This window comes from Oncorhynchus mykiss, chromosome 25 (genome assembly GCF_013265735.2).
Source record: "Oncorhynchus mykiss isolate Arlee chromosome 25, USDA_OmykA_1.1, whole genome shotgun sequence".
In the NCBI taxonomy this organism is placed as follows: domain Eukaryota; kingdom Metazoa; phylum Chordata; class Actinopteri; order Salmoniformes; family Salmonidae; genus Oncorhynchus; species Oncorhynchus mykiss.
Genome location: NC_048589.1, coordinates 2,147,911 through 2,169,842, shown reverse-complemented (window position 1 = coordinate 2,169,842; position 21,932 = coordinate 2,147,911). Strand labels below are relative to the sequence as shown.

The window sequence follows — 21,932 nt, the reverse complement described above, 5'->3', positions numbered from 1 at the left end:
CTGGTGGAACCGTTCAGAGATGGTTCTAGGAAGAACACTCCAAAGATCAAATGGTTCTCAGTAAAACACTTCATAGAACCATATACAGAGGCTTATATGAAGAACCCTACATAGAGGGTTCTAGGTAGAACCAAAGGGTTCTGCCTAGCACCAAAAAGGCTTCCGCCCACTTTTTTCCCCTCCCTTAAGATATTCACCTTCCTGTCCTGTTACCCTGGCCTATTGTAGTGCTCACCTTGGCTGTGAGTGTTTGTCCTGTGAGGTCTGGTTGTCCCTCAGACCTGTCTGCAGCCTCAGCAGGATGTTCTCCAGCCCGTGTCACCACAAGGACAGCTTCTATTGACTACCTGGTGCACAGGTGACATGTCTACAGTGTCATCACAACGGTCCACCACACTGTCCCAAAGAGAGAGAGATAGGAAAGTATTTCAAGAAGTATAGTGTATATACAGTGCCTTTGGAAAGTATTCAGACTAGAGGTTGACCGATTAATCGGAATGGGCGATTAATTAGGGCCGATTTCAAGTTTTCATAACAATCGGAAATAGGTATTTTTGGGCGCCGATTTGCAGATATATTTTTTTATACCGTTATTTAACTAGGCAAGTCAGTTAAGAACACATTCCTATTTTCATTGACGGCCTAGAAACGGTGGGTTAACTGCCTTGTTGAAGGGCAGAACGACAGATTTTCACCTTGTCAGCTCGGGGGATTCAATCTTGCAACCTTACAGTTAACTAGTCCAACGCAATAACGACCTGCCCCTCTCTCGTTGCACTCCACAAGGAGACTGCCTGTTACGCAAATGCAGTAAGCCAAAGTAAGTTGCTAGCTAGCATTAAACTTATCTTATAAAAAACAATCAATCATAATCACTAGTTAACTACAGATATTATCTAGCGTGTCCTGCGTTGCATATAATCTGACTGAGCATACAAGCATTTAAGTATGACTGAGCAGTGGTAGGCAGAAGCAGGCACATAAATGAATTCAAACAGCACTTTCGTGCGTTTTGCCAGCAGCTCTTCGTTGCGTGTCAAGCATTGCACTGTTTATGACTTCAAGCCTATCAACTCCCGAGATGAGGATGGTGTAACCGAAGTGAAATGGCTAGCTAGTTAGCGCGCGCTAACTAGAGGGACGGAAGCTATACTGTTACACTGGCAATTCTAAAGTGCCTATAAGAAAATCAATAGTCAAAGGTTAATTAAATACAAATGGTATAGATGGCAATAGTCCTATAATAACAACAACCTAAAACTTCGTACCTGGTGTTAGAGTTGCGTCAATTCGAATCTGGTATCAGGATAAATATGACAATGAGTCACCGATTGTATACTATGTATTTTTTATTAGCTAAGCAATAAGTGGTAAATGCAATTTTCGTATATACGGGCTCTCTGTCCCACCTCGCAGGGCAAAACAGAGAACTGACAAGATGTATGTAAACGGTATTCTTTATACTGTGATAGACATAGTTCCAACCCGTCTGTTGGCCTATCACAGTAGAGACTGGGCGTGGTTTAGACTCACCCAGCCTATTATTGATTGTTGTCGTACGAGCTGGTACCAGCCCCCGGGCGCTCCAGTTGATAGATGTAACTTGCTGTGTCGAGTATCTATGCTCTCATTCCCTAGATACCGTTATCACATATCTGGTTTCTGTTATTGTTAAGTTTGAGTTCTAACAAAAACAGTCTGTGGTTTGCTACACTACGTTCTGTATGTGTCCGTTTTTATGTTATTCTGTATTTTTCCATTATGAGAAAGGCCCATGGCCTTGAAACTGTTAACAATGTTTCAAGTCAGCTATGTTGCATAACACATACATACATCCACACAAGCCAACAGCAGATAATATTCAATCATATATATATGGTAATGGGCTATAGTGCATAACACAGAAACCTCATACTGGGAATATTGAAGACTCATGTTAAAAGGAACCACCAGCTTTCAAGCTAACGTTTCAGTCCCTTGCTCAGAACATGTTCTCATGTTCTGAGCAAGGAACTGAAACGTTAGCACATATTGCACTTGTACGTTCTTCTCCAACACTTTGTTTTTGCATTATTTAAACCAAATTGAACATGTTTCCTTATTTACTTGAGGCTAAATTGATTTTATTGATGTATTATATTAAGTTAAAATAAGTGTTCATTCAGTATTGTTGTAATTGTCATTATAAATAAATAGGCCGATTAATCGGTATCTGCTTTTTTGGTCCTCCAATAAATCGGTATTGGCGTTAAAATCATAATCAAACCCATGGACTTTTTACACATTGTGACGTTAGGCTTTCTCTAAAATAGATGACATTTGATCTTTTCCTCAATCTAAACAATACCCCATAATCTCAAAGCAAAAAACAGGTTTAGAATGGTTTGCTCATTTATAAAAAATTAAATATATATTTTTTTAAATCACATTTTCACAAGTATACAGACCCTTTACTCTGTAGTTTGTTTTAGCACCTTTGGCAGCATGGACAGCCTTGAGCCATCCTGGGTATGACGCGACAAGCTTGGTACGCCTGTATCTGGGGATTTTATCCCATTCTTCTCTGTCTTTGACTTAGGGTCATTGTCCTGTTAGAAGGAGCACCTTCACCCCAGTCTGAGGTCCTGAGCAGGTTTTCCTCAATTATGTCTGTACTTCGCGCCATTAAATATTTCCCTCGACCACGACTAGTCTCCCAGTCCCTGCCGCTGAAAAACATCCCCACAGCAAGATGTTGCTACCACCATGCTTCACCGTAGGGATGGTGCCAGGTTTCCTCCAGACATGACACTTGGCATTCAGGCAAAAATAGTTCAATATTGGTTTCTTCAGACCAGAGAATCTTGTCTCTCGTGGTCTGAGTCTTTAGGTGCCTTTTGGCAGCCTTCAAGCCAGCGGTCATGTGCCTTTTACTGAGAAGTGGCTTCCCGTCTGGCCACTCTACCATTAAGACCTGATTGGTGGAGTGCTTTACAGATCGTTGTCCTTCAGTAAGGCTCTCCCATCTCCACAGAGGAACTCTGTAGTTCTGTCAGAGTGACCATCGGGTTCTTGGTCACCTCCCTGACCAAGGCCCTTCTCCCACGATTACTCAGTTTGGACGGGCAGCCAGCTCTAGGAAGAATCTTGGTGGTTCCAAACTTCTTACATTTAAGAATGACGGAGGCCACTGTGTTCTTGGGGACCTTCAATGCTGAAGACATGTTTTGGTACCCTTCCCCTGACCTGTGCCTCAACACAATCCTGTCTCTGAGCTCTACAGACAATTCCTTTGACCTCATGGCTTGGTTTTTGCTCTGACATGCACTGTCAACTTGTGGGACTTTATATAGACAGGTGTGCGCCTTTCCAAATAATCTCTAATCAATTGAATGTACCATTGGTGGACTCCATGTTGTAGAAACATCACGTGGATGATCAATGGAAACAGGAGGCATCTGGGCTAAATGGAAACAAGACGCACCTGGACTCGAGTCTCAAAGCAAATGGTCTGAATATTTTTTGCAAAAATGTCATAACTATTTTCGCTTTGTAATTATGGGGTAATGTGTGTAGATTGTATAGGATTTTTTTTTTTAAATCCATTTTAGAATAAGGCTGTAACGTAACAATGTGGGAAAAGTTGAGTTATTGAGCCCCTTGTTTGCGATAACTGGTTAGCTACCTAGTTTAGCTAGGAACACGAACAGCTAAACTAGCCAAGCTAACTAACATGATTTACGATAGACTTGAGATTGCCTAGCTAGATGGTGAGAGCGAGCTAGCCACAATACAGTCGAATTGAATGTAGATAGCTAGTTTACTTCGCTGCTATTGGCATACAGTTAGCTTGCTACCTAGCAATACCAACGAATTAAAATGCTGAGCCAACCAAAACAATTAAGCAATTTTAGCATGTTATCACAACATCCGACCTTTTCCATTCTGTCCCCCGGACTACACTAGCTAGACATTCGACCACATACGTACCCACTCAACCTTCTATAGCAGTTAGCGCTGTAACTCACACTGTCTTTCAAAGACGCTTGCGCAGATATTCTACGTACAGTCGCCCACTCTCCTCCCCTGGCAGTTGGCGCTTCCGGTCTCGCTACATGAGCGGTTTGATTATTCTAATAATCACTAGATTGCTGTCAGTTGAATAGTACGTCACAATTGACAATACGGAACATAACGCCTATACAAATGGTCACGTAATTCACGTAGTCGAGTGAGGCAAGCACGCTTCCGGTTGCCTCACTCGACTACGTGAATTACGTGACCATTTGGTCCACGATAGTTTAAACAATGTCAGATAAACTGAGGTTGCTGAATATATGTTCAGGTGAGCCTTTTCCATTGCATGGAGTGAATATTCAAACTTCCACGGATAACCAATGCTAAAAGCGTCTACCAAACGCTGTCAATTGCTCATAACAGAGCGGAAGAGGCGACGTGAGATTTAATTCTAGCCCAAATCAACCCAATGCGTTTCTAATGGGCTTATTTTTGGAACTTGTAGTGTGTCTTTCAGCCTTTGGGACAATGACTCCCATTGTTAGGGCGGAGACATGAGCGTCTCGTCATTATATAAAACATATCTGCTTATGAGCATGGGATAAATCTCTTGATGAATCATACATACACCCTTACCTCGGTGTGACTGGAGCATTTTCCTCCGAATTAACGGCAACGTTTGGCTTCAATCTCTTAACTTTTAAAAGTGTTGAATTACAACTATTTGCAACCAAATGAAGCGGTATGTTTTTCTGGGTGTTCTTTCGATGTATTACCTCCAGGTGTCAAGCTCGAGCTCTGCCGCGCACGGGTGTTTCTGCCAGGTAATCAATGCTCTTCGGCTACTAATATTTTGCTGCCCTCTACTAGACATTTCTATTGGTTTGATATTTGTTGCACTATGACGAATGCCTCAGAAACTTTTAGAACACATTCTGGGATATTTTCAATTTCTAGCCTACCTATTGATTATTGAGGAATATAACTTATCAATGACCTGGTACAACTACTGTCTTACTATATAATAACCTAAAATAGGTTCTATGCCTCCATTAGGTTTTGTTGTTCAGAGTCGCTGTGAACAATGTTTAACTTAAAAATGTGACTCACCTGGATTCGGTCTTATGTAGCAACATTTGAAATTGGTTTGTTTAGATTGGATAAAAGTAGAGACTCAGAGCTACAAAATGTATCATACAAAGCATTTTTTTTTAGAAACAATGGGAACGTAATTGTGCTTTGATACACTTATAAAATCACTTTTGAGAAAATGGCCTTAGAATATTTGGTACCTACTGGAGAGCTCTCCTTTGTCTACACCCATTCAACATTGTTCACACCCTCTTAAGCCAGCCCCACCCATCTCTTTAAGGATTCACATGAGGCCATGTGCTAAACATTGTGTAGTGTAGGTAAGACTAAAAGTGGTAGTAGCCTACAATAAGAAAATATTCCAGGTAAACAGTGTCCAGATAAAAATATTAGATGACACTTACCCAGACACTTGTCTAAATTGATGGGTCATGTGAAAGAAATGTTATAACCCCCAGCCACATCCAGTGGTGGAAAAAGTACTAAATTGTCATACTTGAGTAAATGTATAAATCATTTGAAATTCCTTATTGAATCAGACTGCACAATTTTCTTTTTTTATAAATTATTGACGGATATTCAGGGGCACACTCCAGCACTCAGACATAATTTACAAACGAAGCGTTTGTGTTTAGTGAGTTTGCCAGATCAGATGCAGTAGGGATGTTTTCTTGATAAGTGTGTGAATTAGACAATTTTCCTGTCAAAATAGTAATTTTGGGTGTCAGGGAAAATGTATGGAGTAAATAGTACATTATTATTTATTGTATTTATTTAACCATTATGTAACTAGGCAAGTCAGTTAAGAACAAATTCTTACTTACAATGACGGCCTACCAAAAGGCCTCCTGCGGGGACCAGGGCGTGAGATTAAAATAAATAAATGCCATCTAAATATAGGACAAAACCGACATCCCAACAAGAGACAACACAACATAAAGAGAGACCTAAGAAAACAACATAGCAAGGCAGCAACATAACAACAACATGGTAGCAACACAACAACAACATGGTAGCAGCACAAAACATGGTACTAACATTGGGCACAGTCAACAGCACAAAGATCGAGAGACAACAATACATCACACAAAGCAGCCACAACTGTCAGTAAGAGTGTCCATGACTGAGCCTTTGAATTATTATTTTTTTTTTTTTTTAAATTTCACCTTTATTTAACCAGGTAGGCTAGTTGAGAGCAAGTTCTCATTTGCAACTGCGACCTGGCCAAGATAAAGCATAGCAATTCGACACATACAACAACACAGAGTAACACATGGATTAAACAAAACATAGTCAATAATACAGTAGAACAAAATAAAACAAAAAGTATATTTATAGTGAGTGCAAATGAGGTAAGATAAGGGAGTTAAGGCAATAAATAGGCCATGGTGGCGAAGTAATTACAACACAGCAATTAAACAGAATGGTAGATGTGCAGAAGATGAATGTGCAAGTAGAGATACTGGGGTGCAAAGGAGCAAGATACATACAGTATGGGGATGAGGTAGGTAGATAGATGGGCTGTTTACAGATGGGCTATGTGCAGTGATCTGTGAGCTGCTCTGACAGCTGGCGCTTAAAGCTAGTGAGGGAGATATGAGTCTCCAGCTTCAGAGATTTTTGCAGTTCGTTCCAGTCATTGGCAGCAGAGAACTGGGAGGAAAGACAACCAAAGGAGGAATTGGCTTTGGGGGTGACCAGTGAGATATACCTGCTGGAGCGCGTGCTACGAGTGGGTGCTGCTATTGTGACCAGTGAGCTGAAATAAGACAGGGCTTTACCTAGCAAAGATTTGTAGATAACCTGTAGCCAGTGGGTTTGGCGACGAGTTTGAAGCGAGGGCCAACCAACGAGAGCGTACAGGGCTCAATGGTGGGTAGTGTATGGGGCTTTGGTGACAGAACGGATGGCACTGTGATAGACTGCATCCAGTTTGTTGAGTAGAGTCTTGGAGGCTATTTTATAGATGACATCACTGAAGTCGAGGATTGGTAGGATGGTCAGTTTTATAAGGGTATGTTTGGTAGCATGAGTGAAGGATGCTTTGTTGCGATATAGGAAGCCGATTCTAGATTGAATTTTGGATTGGAGATGCTTAATGTGAGTCTGGAAGGAGAGTTTACAGTCTAACCAGACACCTAGGTATTTGTAGTTGTCCATGTATTCTAAGTCAGAGCCGTCCAGAGTAGTGATGCTGGATGGGCAAGTAGGTGCGGGCAGTGATCGGATGAATGACATGCATTTAGTTTTACTTGCATTTAAGAGCAGTTGGAGGCCAAGAAAGGAGAGTTGTATGGCATTGAAGGTCGTCTGGAGGTTAGTTAACACAGTATCCAAAGAGGGGCCAGAAGTATACAGAATGGTGTCATCTGCGTAGAGGAGTATCAGAGAATCACCAGCAGCAAGAGCAACATCATTGATGTATACAGAGAAGAGAGTCGGCCTGAGGATTGAATCCTGTGGCACCCCCATAGAAACTGCCAGAGGCCTGGACAACAGGCCCTCCGATTTGACACACTGAACTCTGTCTGAGAAGTAGCTGGTAAACCAGGCGAGGCAATCATTTGAGAAACCAAGGTTGTCGAGTCTGCCAATAAGAATGTGGTGATTGACAGAGTCGAAAGCCTTGGCCAGGTCGATGAATACGGCTGCACAGTAGGGTCTCTTATCGATGGCGGTTATGATGTCGTTTAGAACCTTGAGCGTGGCTGAGATGCACCCATGACCAGCTCTGAAACCAGATTACATAGCGGAGAAGGTACGGTCGGATTCGAAATGGTCGGTAATCTGTTTGTTGACTTGGCTTTCGAAGACCTTGGAAAGACAGGGTAGGATAGATTTAGGTCTGTAGCAGTTTGGGTCTAGAGTGTCACCCCCTTTGAAGAGGGGGATGACCGTGGCAGCTTTCCAATCTTTGGGAATCTCAGACGATACGAAAAAGAGGTTGAACAGGCTAGTAATAGGGGTTGCAACAATTTCGGCAGATCATTTTAGAAAGAGAGGGTCCAGATTGTCTAGCCCGGCTGATTTGTAGAGGTCCAGATTTTGCAGCTCTTTCAGAACATCAGCTATCTGGATTTGGGTGAAGGAGAAATGGTGGGGGCTTTGGCGGGTTGCTGTGGAGGATGCCGGGCAGTTGACTGGGGTAGCCAGGTGGAAAACATGGCCAGCTGTAGAGAAATGACCGTGACCGTGTTTCCTAGCCTCAGAGCAGTGGGCAGCTGGGAGGAGGTGCTTTTATTCTCCATGGACTTTACTTTTTGAATTTAGTATTACAGGATGCAAAATTCTGTTTGATAAAGCTAGCCTTAGCTTTCCTAACTGCCTGTATATATTTGTTCCTAACTTCCCTGAAAAGTTGCATATCACGGGGGCTATTCGATGCTAATGCAGAACGCCACAGGATGTTTTTGTGCTTTTCAAGGGCTGACAGGTCTGGAGTGAACCAAGGACTATTCCTAGCTCTAAGTTTTTTGACTGTGGCACGCTTATTTAAGACGGTGAGGAAGGCACTTTTAAAGAATAGCCAGGCATCATCTACTGATGGGATGAGGTCAATGTCATTCCATGATACCCCGGCCAGGTCGAAAGGCCTGCTCGCAGAAGTGTTTTAGGGAGCGTTTGACAGTTATGAGGCATGGTCGTTTGGTCGCGGACCCATTACGAATGCAGGCAATGAGGCAGTGATCTTGATTGAAAACAGCAGAGGTGTATTTGGAGGGCGAGTTAGTTAGCATGACATATATGAGGGTGCCCGTGTTTCTGGATTTGGAGTTGTACCTGGTAGGTTCATTGATAATTTGTGTGAGATTGAGGGCATCAAGCTTAGATTGTAGGATGGCCGGGGTGTTAAGCATTTCCCAGTTTAGAGCTCTGAAGATTGCCACTCCCCCACCTTTGGAAGAGCTGTCTTGCCGAATAAAGGTTATAACCAGGTTGTAACTCAGGCAGTTGTTGTTGCCATCCTGTACCCGTCCCGCATGTGTGATGTTTGGATGTACCGATCCTGTGCAGGTGTTGTTACACGTGGTCTGCCACTGCGAGGATGATCAGCTGTCAGTCCTGTCTCCCTGTAGCGCTGTCTTAGGCATCTCACAGTATGAACATTGCAATTTATTGCCCTGGCCACATCTGCAGTACTCATGCCTCCTTGCAGCATCCCTAAGGCACGTTCACGCAGATGAGCAGGGACCCTGGGCATCTTTCTTTTGGTGTTTTTCAGAGTCAGTAGAAAGGCTTCTTTAGTGTCCTAAGTTTTCATAACTGTGACATGAATTGCCTACCATCTGTAAGTTGTTAGTGTCTTAATAACCGTTCCACAGGTGCATGTTCATTAATTGTTTATGGTTCATTGAACAAGCATGGGAAACAGTGTTTTAAACAGTTTACAACAAAGATCTGTGAAGTTATTTGGATTTTTACAAATTATCTTTGAAAGACAGGGTCCTGAAAAAGGGGCGTCATTTTTTTTTGCTGAGTTTAGTTATATGCATACAATCATGGGTAAAATGGCTGAGCAGCAGGATAATAAATAAATATAAATAGTAGCAGCAATGTATGGCGTGTGTGTGTGTTAGGAGAGAGTCATTTGAATAGATTCACTGCAGATAGTGCTGATGACTGGTCCGTCTGAACCACGCATGAACAAGGGAATCTATATTCGGAGAGCCTGTTTCTGTCCTGCACTTGACTTTGGTGCAGGGTATGTGATGTCCATAGCCTCTTCGTCGCAAAACTCCCTCATCTTCTCATAAAGATAAGATTGTCTAGCTGTGTCCAGTCCAGGTGGTACTTGTACAGGTATACCATCTATGTGAGGAAGGATATCAGCATAATGCAGTAGCTGAAACCTGGTCCTGACAGTTCCGAACGCTTCTTGGCGACAACACCAGACTCCAGAGCATCGAAGCTGTAAAATGGAATAATAACAAACAAAAAAATCAGAAAACACTACAACCCTGCACAACATCAATTCACCTACCATGTTTAAATAAGAAGAATAACCTCATACAATGCCATGAAATTATTTTGACCTGGATTGCTGGTACAGCTTGATCTGTGGCAGCGGCCTGAAGTACGGAGTCAGGTGTTATACCGTCTGTAAGACCACGTGTAACAAGTCATAGCTTTCCACCAGCACCGTAGCATCCTCCAGTCCAGCCAGCTGTGGGATGTTGACCCCTGTCACAGTGCTGTTCTTCACAACACCAGCAATCTCAGACAAAGTGTTCACTTTTGTCTTTCAGAAGCGCTGCTTGATGAGGCCGAAGCACCAGCCGGGGGCAAACTTGGTATGGCCTGTGATCTGGAAGTCAAGGTCCAGACTGGTGGAGTTTGTGCATGGTCCGCCAGGCTCAATATCCGAGCACAAACCTGTTCTTGTTTTGGCCACTGCAGTTATCACAATTCAGGACCAGACTTGTTTCCCCAACTCAATAGTTGGTGAAGAAATGGTGCATGTAGTTGATGACTGCGCTGCTGCCTTTGCTTGCTTGGGCCAGCTCTCTTTATGATGGGAGGCATTAGACCATTCTCCTTGTATGACTGGTGGAGGAGAGTCCGGTGTGTTCTACTGATGTTGAAAGACAAATTCCAGATACACATATTTTTGCATTATTATACAATAGATGCGAAATGGCATTCTGAGATAACCTCACTAATGTTACACACACTTCATACACGTAAATGAATGTTAGCTAGCAAGCCAGCCATCTAACGTTAGCTAGCTCACAGTAAGCTTTAACTTGGGATCTTTTGTTTAGACATGTAACATTAGCAAGCTAAAAATTAATAATCCCAACCCATAAAGGAACGTTACTAGCAATACAAACCGGTTGTCATAGCTAGAGTTAACCAAATAAATTAGGTTCAATGTTAACATTAGCTAGCTGACATTAGGCTATAACTAGTAATGTGAAATGGCATTCTGAGAAAACACCACTAACTGCAAGCATTAACTTGGTCTTTTGTTTCAACATGTCACGTCAGCAAGCTAAAAAATGCACTATAATCCCAATCCATAGAGTAACGTTACTAGCAATACAAACCGATTGTCATAGCTAAAGTTAACCAAATAAATTAGGTTCAATGTTAACATTAGCTAGCAAGCCAGCTGTCGAACTCCAGCTGGCTAGCTAACAGCAACTTTCTGACAAAATTAGAAACGTATACTATCTGAAACTGTAGCTAGATTCTTACCCGTATACATGGATGAAAGCTTCACAGCACACTGCAACCACTTTCATTAAATAAGACGTCCTGTGTCATTTTCATTTTGTTTGCACTGCTTGTTTGGCCCGTTGTGTTCCACTGATTTCAAAACTCGGTCAACTTCTTCCGTGAAACAACAACACTGTTGATCGCCATTTCTTCCCCATCACCGTCATTAGAAGACTCTACAATGTCTTCTTCAATGAAAATGTTTTGACCTAAATAGGGGATTTCCTCATCGTCTGATTCAGAGAGGCACGATCGTCCTCCAGAAAGTAGTCCATCACAACTTTATCCAACTGACCTTTGTCGTTAGCGCCTGAAATTCAGGGCCGCAATGTAATTGAGAGCAGTAGCAATATATTTGCAGTTCTCCATGGCTAACATTATATCTTTAGAAAAAAACTGGAGTAGAAAATATTATCTACACTAAACGAGCAGCTCCTTTTATAGCAAGATGCTACATCGCAGAACAATCTGAAACTCATCTCTCGGCATGTCCAGCCCACTCATTATCTCAGCCAATCATGGCTAACAGGAAGGTTCCTGTCTTTTTCTTTGGCTAAACCATTTACAGATGGCATAAATGTTTGTTATTAAGGAACATGAAAGTTCACATGTTCAAGAAGGCATTTCTGCCCAAAAAATATTTTTTATATTTACTTTCAAATGGCTCTCCTGTGAAGTCGTGGCTTGTGACATACGCCTAGTTTCCTGAATCGGGTCACATTTGTTTATGACTGGGATGGGCAACTGATCAATCAAGAGTTAAAGGAAAACTCCACCCAAAAAACTATTTTGCATCATATGATGTTGCATTTTGCAAAATACATAATAAGGGGATGATTTCTGTATTTTGAAACTTAAATATCTTAAACTTTATTGCTGATAAGCTAAACATTTCGGGACTATGTCAATAATGGACTAATGAAACAAATGCCAAAATATCATTTTTGGGTAGAATTTTCCTTTGAAATAGTAGAATACACAAGGTGCAATTTTTTAAAATGTGGTTGTGCATCAGCAGTTTTTCCTCTTGTTAGGTCAGTCACTGACAGTCACTCAATTACCCCATGTCAGGCAAAATGTTTTTAGATTGGTCTAGCCAGCTATCATGATCGAATTACTGACTTGTTAGTCACTCTCGATCAGATACATAAAAATGCAAACATTTCTCTCCACCCTATGGCAAACTGTTTTCAGATCAAAGTTTGAATTGTGAATTATAGGCCCTACAGTTGAAGTATGCTTACAGTTCATGAAGTACACTTTCTTTTGTTATCACAGGTGACCGGTAGCTTGGATGACTGCGCTTGTGATGTGGAGACAATTGATGCCTTCAACAATGAGCGACTCTTCCCCAAACTTCAGAAGCTGCTTGAGTCTGACTATTTCAGGTTTTATAAGGCAAGTCAGACTTCTCACACCTGTCACTTCATGTGTCCCAACTACAGTATATCATGATAAAATCTCTACGCCGTTCTTTAGGTGAACCTGAATAAGCCATGTCCATTCTGGACAGACAATGGCCTCTGTGGGCAAAATAACTGTGCTGTGATCCCATGTCCACCAGTGAGTATCTTTCTAACGTTGGCCTACCTCTGTCACTGATCAAATAAGGATTCATATAAGTTGAGTGCATAGCAATAGAACTGCTTATTAGACTTGCTTTCAATGAGAATGACGGCTCTATAACTCACACACACACATATATATATATATATATATATATATATATATATATATATATGGTCGGGTCGCCCATAAAGCTACATAGGTGACCTTTTAAGATTGTACTCATGTTCCACAGAATGAGGTTCCAGAGGGAATCAAAACAAATGGCCATCACAATAAGGTAATATGATTAAGAACTTTATGAAGGGGAATTATCTGAAATGAGGGTCATATCACATAGCTACTGTAGTGCACTTAGGCCATTTACAGTTGAAGTCGTAAGTTTACATACACTGAGGTTAGAGTCATTAAAACTCATTTTTCAAACACTCCACAAATGTCTTGTTAACAAACTATAGTTTTGGCAAGTCGGTCAGAACATCTACTTTGTGCATGACACAAGTGATTTTTCCATCAATTGTTTACAGACAAATTATTTCACTGTATCACAATTCCTGTGGGTCAGAAGTTTACATATACACTAAGTTGACTGTGCCTTTAAACAGCTTGGAAAATTCCAGAAAATTATGTCATGGCTTTAGAAGCTTCTGATAGGCTAATTGACATAATTTGAGTCAATTGGAGGTGTACCTGTGGATGTATTTCAAGACCAACATTCAAACTCAGTGCCTCTTTGCTTGACATCATGGGTAAATCAAAAGAAATCAGCCAAGTCTGGTTCATCCTTGGGAGCAATTTCCAAACGCCTGAAGGTACCACGTTCATCTGTACAAACAATAGTACACAAGTATAAACACCATCGGACCACGCAGCCGTCACTCTGCTCAGGAAGGAGACGCGTTCTGTCTCCTAGAGATGAACGTACTTTGGTGCGAAAAGTGCAAATCAATCCCAGAACAACAGCAAAGGACCTTGTGAAGATGCTGGAGGAAACCGGTACAAAGTATCTACAGTATATCCATAGTAAAACGAGTCCTATATCGACATAACCTGAAAGGCCGCTCAGCAAGGAAGAGGCCACTGCTCCAAAACCACCATAAAAAAGCCAGACTACGGTTTTCAACTGCACACGGGGACAAAGATCGTACTTTTGTCATCTGATCTGATGAAACAAAAATATAACTGTTTAGAGGAAAAAGGGGGAGGCTTGCAAACTGAAGAACACAATCCCAACCGTAAAGAATAGGGGTGGCAGCATCATGTTGTGGGGGTGATTTGCTGCAGGAGGGACTGGTGCACTTCACAAAATAGATGGCGACATGAGGAACGAAAATGATGTGGATATATTGAAGCAACATCTCAAGACATCAGTTAAAGTTAAAACTTGGTTGCAAATGGGTCTTCCAAGTGCACAATGACCCCAAGCATACTTCCAAAGTTGTGGCAAAATGGCTTAAGGACAACAAAGTCAAGGTATTGGAGTGGCCATCACAAAGCCCTGACCTCAATCCTATAGAAGATTTGTGGGCAGAACTGAAAAAGCGTGTGCGAGCAAGGAGTCCTACAAAGCGGACTCAGTTACACCAGCTCTGTCAGGAGGAATGGGCCAAAATTCACCCAACTTATTGTGGGAAGCTTGTGGAAGGCTACCCAAAATGTTTGACCCAAGTTAAACAATTTAAAGGCAATGCTACCAAATACTAATTGAGTGTATGTAAACTTTTGACCCACTGGGAATATGATGAAAGAAATAAATGCTGCAATAAATCATTCTCTCTATTATTATTCTGACATTTCACTTTCTTAAAATAAAGTCGTGAGCCTAACTGATCTAAGACAGGGATTTTTTACTAGGATTAAATGTCAGGAATTGTGAAAAACTGAGTTTAAATGTATGTTAACTTCGGACTTCAACTGTAAATGTGCTAAAACAGTTGAACTATGTTTGTGTGTGTATGCGTGTAGTACTCGGCTGAAGCAAACAACCAGGAGTGTGAGAAGGCTGAGACGCTTGGAGCAGTGGACAGCTCCCTCAGGTAAGGACCGAGATCTATGCCAAGTCTGATGTAGCATTAAGGCAGGATTAGGCGGCTGCCCATGGCGGCAGATTGACGAGGGTGGCATTTTCTGAGCTCAACTGACCAAGACGCACCTCCAACAACAAATAAAACCTCACATAATTCTTCCCAAAAACAATGACAATTTCTCTCAAAAAGCTCTATGATAAACAGTGCCAACTTTGTCAAAGGCAGGGGCGCAAAATATTTTGCTTGTCCATTCCCAGCGTGCCACTCCAGGGTGCTGTTGGACAGACTTATCGCAGCGGCACTCTACCAACGTTTCATCAAAAACATAATCGAACATAAAACATGTAGCAGATATAATCTGTCCTATGTGGTCTTTTCTGTAGCCTACAGACTGGAGATAAAATGTATGATCATGTGAATAAACGGACACTTTTTACATCATGCATCAGGTTTCTCGTTCAAATAGCCTAACCTAAATGGCGCTCATCAAATAAAAAATGCGCTGGGCCTTACGAGTGGTGCAGCGGTCTAAGGCACTGCATCGCAGTGCTTGAGGCATCAATACAGACCTGGGTTCGATCCCAGGGTGTATCACAACCGGCCGTGACCGGAAGTCCCTTAGGGCAGCACACAATTGGCTCAGAGTTGTCTGGGTTGGGGGAGGGTTTGTCCAGGGGCTTTTACTTGCCTTATCGCGCTCTAGCAGCTCCTTGTGGCGGGCCGGGCGTCTGCAGGCTAACCTCCGGTCATCAGTTGAAAGGTGTTTCCTCCGGCACATTGGTGCAGCTGGCTTCCTGGTTAAGCCGGCGGGTGTTAAAAAGCGCTGTTTGGCGGTCATGTTTCGGAGGACGCATGACTCGACCTTCGTCTCTCCCGAGACCATTACGGAGTTGCAGCTATGAGACAAGATCGTAATTGGATTGCAATTGGATATTACAAAATTGGGGCGAAAAGTGGGTAAAATACAACCAAAAAAATAATAATAATGCGCTAACATGTTAACAATCAACATATTTTAAAACCAGGTCAAAGTAAAATTGACTATGGAATGGACAATCAGGCTACTTACAACTGCTGTCCAGGAGTTTCATCTTGTGGGCAAATTGTCATGACCAGTGGGTTTCAAGTTTTTATCTGCACATTTTTGATGAGCGAAAAAGAATCAACTTTTGCATTTCCCGCTGTGTAAACACATTGATTCTCAATGCAAATACGCTCAGGATAACTCCTGATAAAGTTGGGTAGCTGATATTCAGAGCTTAAATAGTTATTGTGATTAGTCACAGTAATCAGGACTAATTAAGTCAATGCAACTGCCTGTTACAAATGGTAGTCCTACCACATGGATGGGCATTCATACAATTATATTGCGGGCCAACGCTGTAGGCTACACCCCAGTAAGCACAGACCGACATAGTTTTAACATAGATTCTGGACCAAATCTGACCCAATCATCTTTTCAACTTTCATTCAGAACCAAAACGGAACCTGATTTCAATATCTGGAAAATACGTATTTTGCTTGTTGGGACTATTGTAGTTTTGCGGAAAGCAGCTATTTGTTTTGTCTCTCCTAGGGCGGCAGAACGGCCAGGACCGGGCCTGATACTACTTCATCTCTTGTATTGGATCAATAACTTGACATCCCTGTGGTTGTTTCTCTGTGCAGTAAGGAGACCAGACAGGCCCTCCTGGAATGGAACAAGCATGATGACGAGGCAGAGCGATTCTGTGTGATTGATGGTAAGTAAGCCAACCATGTTCTCTTCTCAGTGAACGATTTTGTCGAATTTAAATATTTTGAATGTTAAACTCGTCCAAATATCTGTGAAAGACAGCTAGACTTAACATTATTTGTGCCTGAGGCAACAGCTTTTCATTCAAGAGGGATGTTAAATCTTCCATCCTCTTAGCATCCTCTTGTGCTGTAGGCTACAGTATCCTGTAGTAGGCTGCATGCAGTATGGTAGAATAGATGCAACAGACTCATCCTCTTTATGAAGGTTCTTTCATACACTGTTTATTCTAAGATGAGGAGTCTCCTGATTCCCAGTACGTGGATCTACTGCTAAATCCAGAGCGCTTCACTGGATACAAGGGGCCCGAGGCCTGGCAAATCTGGAACAGCATCTATGAGGAGAACTGCTTCAAGTAAGACTTGGTTACACTTTATAATAACTTTTTCATGAATAAGTCATTATAAATGCTTTATGCATGTCATACATGCTTATGAGTTGTAATGCTTATAAATGTTCATAAATGCTTCCCTTGGATGTGAATCAGTTGCCACTTAAACAATGAAATGGCATTGCAATTTAGATTTTGGATGTTAACAGTAGGCTACAATATGATTTTCCTCAGACCATACACTGTGAAGCGACCTCTAAATCCTATGGCATCTTACAGTGGTAAGTCCACCTGATTTACCCACTGTAGTAATTCCATAATCTTCAAATGCAATAATTAGCTTTAAAGAATAAATTCAAATTGATCTAAGTGTCAAGAATATACAGTATATATTTTGTATTGCAAGTTGCAACCAAAGATTTTCATTGATCTTTTATTGTTTCTTTCCACCCACAGGAACTGATGGTAAGGATCATGTTTACAATTATAGTTATTTTGGACCATGGAATGTTTGTTCGTTGAGCTCAATGAGTATCCCATAAAATTAATAATCTCATGTCTTTGCAGGGAAGACATTTTACAGTTGGCTGGATGGTAAGCAGTAAAACACTTGTAACATTGACCAGGTAGCCTAGCCGTTAGAGAGGTTTGAATACCAGAGCCGACAAGGTGAAAAATCTGCCAATGTGCCCCTGATCAAGGCACTTAACGCTAATTACTCTGGATAAGAGCGCCTGCTAAATTACTAAAATGTAAATCAATGACGTCCACTCATTGTCCTATGAATATCTTGAAGCACAATGTTCTGATACATATTTACCCCTTTCACACTATTGTTCTGTGCCGAGCTGTCTTGGTTACCGTGCCTGAAAAGGACAATGAGAAAATAAAATATTGGAGCCAGCACAGGTTGCTAGGTTGACTGACCAATGAGCCTCAGTTGTCTATCATCCCCGATATCCTCCCAGGCCAGTGTGTGGAAAAGAGGGCTTTCTTTAGGCTCGTCTCTGGGCTCCACTCTAGCATCAACATACACCTGAGTGCCCGGTACCTCCTAGATGGTGAGTCTCTCTCTCTCTCACACACACACACACACACACACACACACAAAGAGGAAGCTGGTTGGTACACTACATGACCAAAAGTATGTGGACACCTGCTTGTTGAGAATCTCATTATAAAATCATGGGCATTAATATGGAGTTGGTCCCTCCTTTGCTGCTATAACAGCCTCTACTCTTCTTGGAAGACTTTCCACTAGATGTTGGAACATTGCTGCTGGGACTTGCTTCCACAGCCACAAGAGCATTAGTGAGGTCGGGCACTGATGTTGGGCGATTAAGCCTGGCTCGCAGTCGGTGTTCCAATTCATCCCAAAGATGTTCGATGGAGTTGCATGTTGCCCAGATGAACTGTTATGCCTATACCATATTTACTTTTCACCTCTTTATATCTGCAATGGGAATATGTATTACAATATGTCAATTGAGGAGGGGTGTATCAAAGAACCTGCACAGAAACATCTGCTAGCCCCAACCCCCTCCCCCTAGACAGATAGATCTGAGAGGATTGGACAAAATGTAAGCAAGCCTATCAGAGGGCAAGGTGGCACTATACTCATTAAATAAAATCCTCTCAGATCTCTACAAGTGTCCAGGGGGTATGGGCCAGTGGTTGTTTCTGGACAGGGCCAAAGTCTCACCTCCTTCCTCCTCCCTCTCAGACAACTGGTTCCAGAAAAAGTGGGGTCACAATGTCTCTGAGTTCCAACAACGTTTCGATGCCCAGCTGACCAACGGCGAGGGCCCAAAGAGGCTGCGCAACCTCTACTTCCTCTACCTGATCGAGCTGCGTGCCCTGGCCAAAGTCCTGCCTCTTCTCCAGCGCCCCTCCTTCCAGCTGTACACTGGCCAACCCACCCAGGACCGACAACACAAACGCGTGCTCCTAGAGCTCCTCCAGGTGGCCAAGTGAGTGTACTGCAGGCAAAGAATTACTGGGTCAATCCAATTATGTTAAACACTAAGCAAAATGTATTAAAATGTATTTGGTCACGGTCCAGATGAATTAACAGTATATTGATACACCATGTTAAACAAACAAAGTCATACTATAGCAGGGTTCACCATCTGGTGGACTGAATTTTGCCCACGGGTGGTTTTATTTGGCCCCCCAAGTTTTCTGAGGAAAAATGAACATTTTTGTAACATTTTTGTTGGACATAAAAGACTGTAAAGTGATTTTCATTCAAGAAATCTGTTCCCAAGTGTTCTCACGCATAATCATATACAAATGTAAGCAAGGTTTGAAATGATTGTTTTAGTCAAACATTATATCGGTTTGGCTTCTTGCGGTCAATTTGCAATCTAGAAATTATTTTCCGGCCCCCCGAACATGTGCTCAAGAAAGAATCGGCCCGCAGCTGAATCTAGTTGATGATAAATGTACTATATTCATGCAGTCTTCATAAGCACTCCATATATGCTTCATAAATAATGTATATGCATATTACATCAAATCAAATGTATTTATATAGCCCTTCTTACATCAGCTGATATTTCAATGTGCTGCATAAAAGCTGATGTACTCTAAAAGGTACCTGCTTGTGTTGTATCATCGCAGTGAAAAACTCTTTAACACCCCTCAGGTCTTTCCCTTTGCACTTTGACGAAACGTCTCTGTTTGCTGGGAATAAGGAGGAAGCTGCCAATCTCAAGGTAAGTATGCTATAGGCCTACAGTATAGTACTCTTAGAACACATTGAACTCTATGGATGTTATGTAGTCATGTCTGTTGAACTACTATCTGTGCTTCTCTTTCTGTTGTAATTGCTCTTTCTTTTCATTGACATCAGGAGGATTTCAGGCTGACCTTCCGCAACATCTCCAGGATCATGGACTGTGTGGGCTGCTTTAAATGCAGGCTCTGGGGCAAACTACAGGCGAGTGAACAGGAGAGTCCTCTTAACTCTTTGTGTGTGTGATATTTGACTGCTCAGACATTTTATTTTGGTGATACAAAGATCTACTTTAGTTAGTGAGGTAATATTGTATTGTAGACACCTTGACCAATGTAGAGGGATTGAGGTGACTTAGGTCGTTATGAATGCTATAAGTATACACTCTCACTCCATGCAGACTCAGGGGTTAGGCACAGCCCTGAAGATCTTGTTTTCCGAGCGACAGATCGAGGCTCTGCCCAAATCCAGCAGCGCCCGGCTCACTTTCCAGCTCAGTCGCCAAGAGATAGTGTCTCTCCTCAATGCCTTTGGAAGGTACAATAGTTCCTGGCATAGAATTAGATATACTAGAAAAGACATGCCAGTTCAAATCAACATAAAATCTATATGACAACCACTCTTAACTCTACTCAAACCCATGCCATACAGGAACTTAATTGTGTAAAAGGTTTACATTTTGTTTTTCAGGATTTCAACCAGCATCAGAGAGTTGGAGAACTTCCGATCACTGCTGTCTAAGGTCCGGTAGCCTGAACCCACACGTCCCTACAGAGAGCCACATACCCACAAAAGAATAACCAGGCTGATTAGAAATGATTCAAAATACAACAGCATCAGCATGTAGCTGGGGTATTTGGGGCTGCTGAAAGACACAAGTGAAAGTCCTGACAAGTGACTTTACAAGGGATCTAACTAAACAAACAAAGGAACATGGGCTGTAGCCAATCCCCTTTGAGCTACTTGCCAATAAGGGTGTTTTCACACAGTTTTGATCTACAGTTCGAATCAGAGTTTGAGTATTTGTTACATCAAATAACACAGTTTAATTGCAGAATGTTCTGTTGGACCGCAACTTCTGGTATTCTTCAGTTCACGAAAATAAATAGCTACCCAGCTACTAAACCCTGTTGCCCAAGGCTAACGCTATAAGCAGCCAGCTAGCTTCATGATGCTCGACCAGACCGGGTTGTGTTGTGAAGCTAGCCACAATAACGATTAGGCACAATAGTGGAATTTGCGGTTTGCCTTTTTGAAAGTGATGCAGAAGGTTACAGAAGGTTGGAATGTGAAGCAATGAAATGGGTTACCAGTCTACCTGGTGACACACAGAACACAACTGTGAAGAGTTTACACAAATATTAGCGTTGTAGCTCTTATCGTGGGACTGTGACTGAAATCACCTCCCCAGGCAGCCTATTGTGTGTATTGACATTCATATTGCACTGTACAGCTTTACCTAAGGAGTGGGGATCAATGAAATGGGGTATGTCTACTCAATACCCAAGATATTTTCTTCCCAATGTCCTCCTCTGATAACTCTTACTTGTTTTTCTTCTGGAATAGTGTTCAATACACACAGGTTGACAATAAATGTGGCTCAATTCACAGTTCTTTCAGAGTCCCACAATAAGAGCAACGACACTAATGTTCTCTGGGTGTCACTGAGTAGACTGATACTCCATGTCATCGATCCACAGTCCATAGGTAAGCCTAGTGGTTACAGTGTTGGGCCAGTAACCAATTCCCTAAGCTACAAAGGTAAAAAAAAAAAAAAAAATCTGTCGTTCTGCCCCTGAACAAGGCAGTTAACTCACTGTTCCTAGGCCATCCTGACTTGGATGTGTGTGTGTGTATATATATATATATATATATATATATATATATATATGTATATATATATATATATATAAATGCTGTACAGTGAAATAAGTATGCCCCTAATGCAATTCTAAATTGCAATTCTATTCTAAATCCAGTGTGAATTAAACAGATTGTCTTTTGTTGATTTTATATAACATTTCAACCTCGTTTAGCATGATCTATTCAATTATGTCATAATTCCACTATTTGTATTAATTTGCATCACTGTCAATTACACTTTTATTTTGAAGGCTAACCGCAAAGTCCACTATTGTGGCTAGCTTCACATAGATGGGTCTGACCACC

At 41.8% G+C, this 21,932-nt stretch overlaps 2 protein-coding genes across 5 annotated transcripts in view; one reads left to right on the top strand and one right to left on the bottom strand.

Annotated features, from left to right (window-relative positions):
- Nucleotides 1–4,189, bottom strand: part of LOC110505226 (protein Smaug homolog 1) — a 114,353-nt gene extending 110,164 nt beyond the window's left edge. The window contains exons 1-2 of one of the 2 annotated variants that reach the window (XM_036962992.1): nt 3,970–4,189; nt 236–396 (exon numbers count right to left, since the gene is read on the bottom strand). The gene's annotated coding sequence lies outside the window, so the exon portion shown is untranslated. The remainder of the gene's footprint in view (nt 1–235; nt 397–3,969) is intronic. The other variant, XM_036962993.1, reaches the window with a different exon arrangement.
- A 93-nt stretch (nt 4,190–4,282) lies between these two features.
- On the top strand, nt 4,283–21,599 carry ero1a (endoplasmic reticulum oxidoreductase 1 alpha). 3 transcript variants are annotated; one of them, XM_036962999.1, is made up of 18 exons: nt 4,283–4,324; nt 4,779–4,820; nt 10,335–10,379; nt 12,586–12,705; nt 12,787–12,870; nt 13,109–13,153; nt 14,839–14,909; nt 16,569–16,642; nt 16,930–17,050; nt 17,261–17,307; nt 17,483–17,491; nt 17,594–17,620; nt 17,995–18,087; nt 18,750–18,996; nt 19,674–19,743; nt 19,881–19,967; nt 20,164–20,300; nt 20,454–21,599. In XM_036962999.1, the coding sequence occupies exons 3-18, from the start codon at nt 10,347–10,349 to the stop codon at nt 20,512–20,514; spliced, it is 1,326 nt and encodes a 441-aa protein (XP_036818894.1). In that variant the 5' UTR covers nt 4,283–4,324; nt 4,779–4,820; nt 10,335–10,346; the 3' UTR covers nt 20,515–21,599. The 3 variants fall into 3 exon arrangements, with proteins under 3 accessions (XP_036818894.1, XP_021439990.2, XP_021439991.2); XM_021584315.2 differs by lacking the exon at nt 4,283–4,324 and having other exon boundaries at nt 4,331–4,820; XM_021584316.2 differs by lacking the exons at nt 4,283–4,324; nt 10,335–10,379 and having other exon boundaries at nt 4,331–4,820.
- The last annotated feature ends 333 nt before the right edge of the window (nt 21,600–21,932 follow it).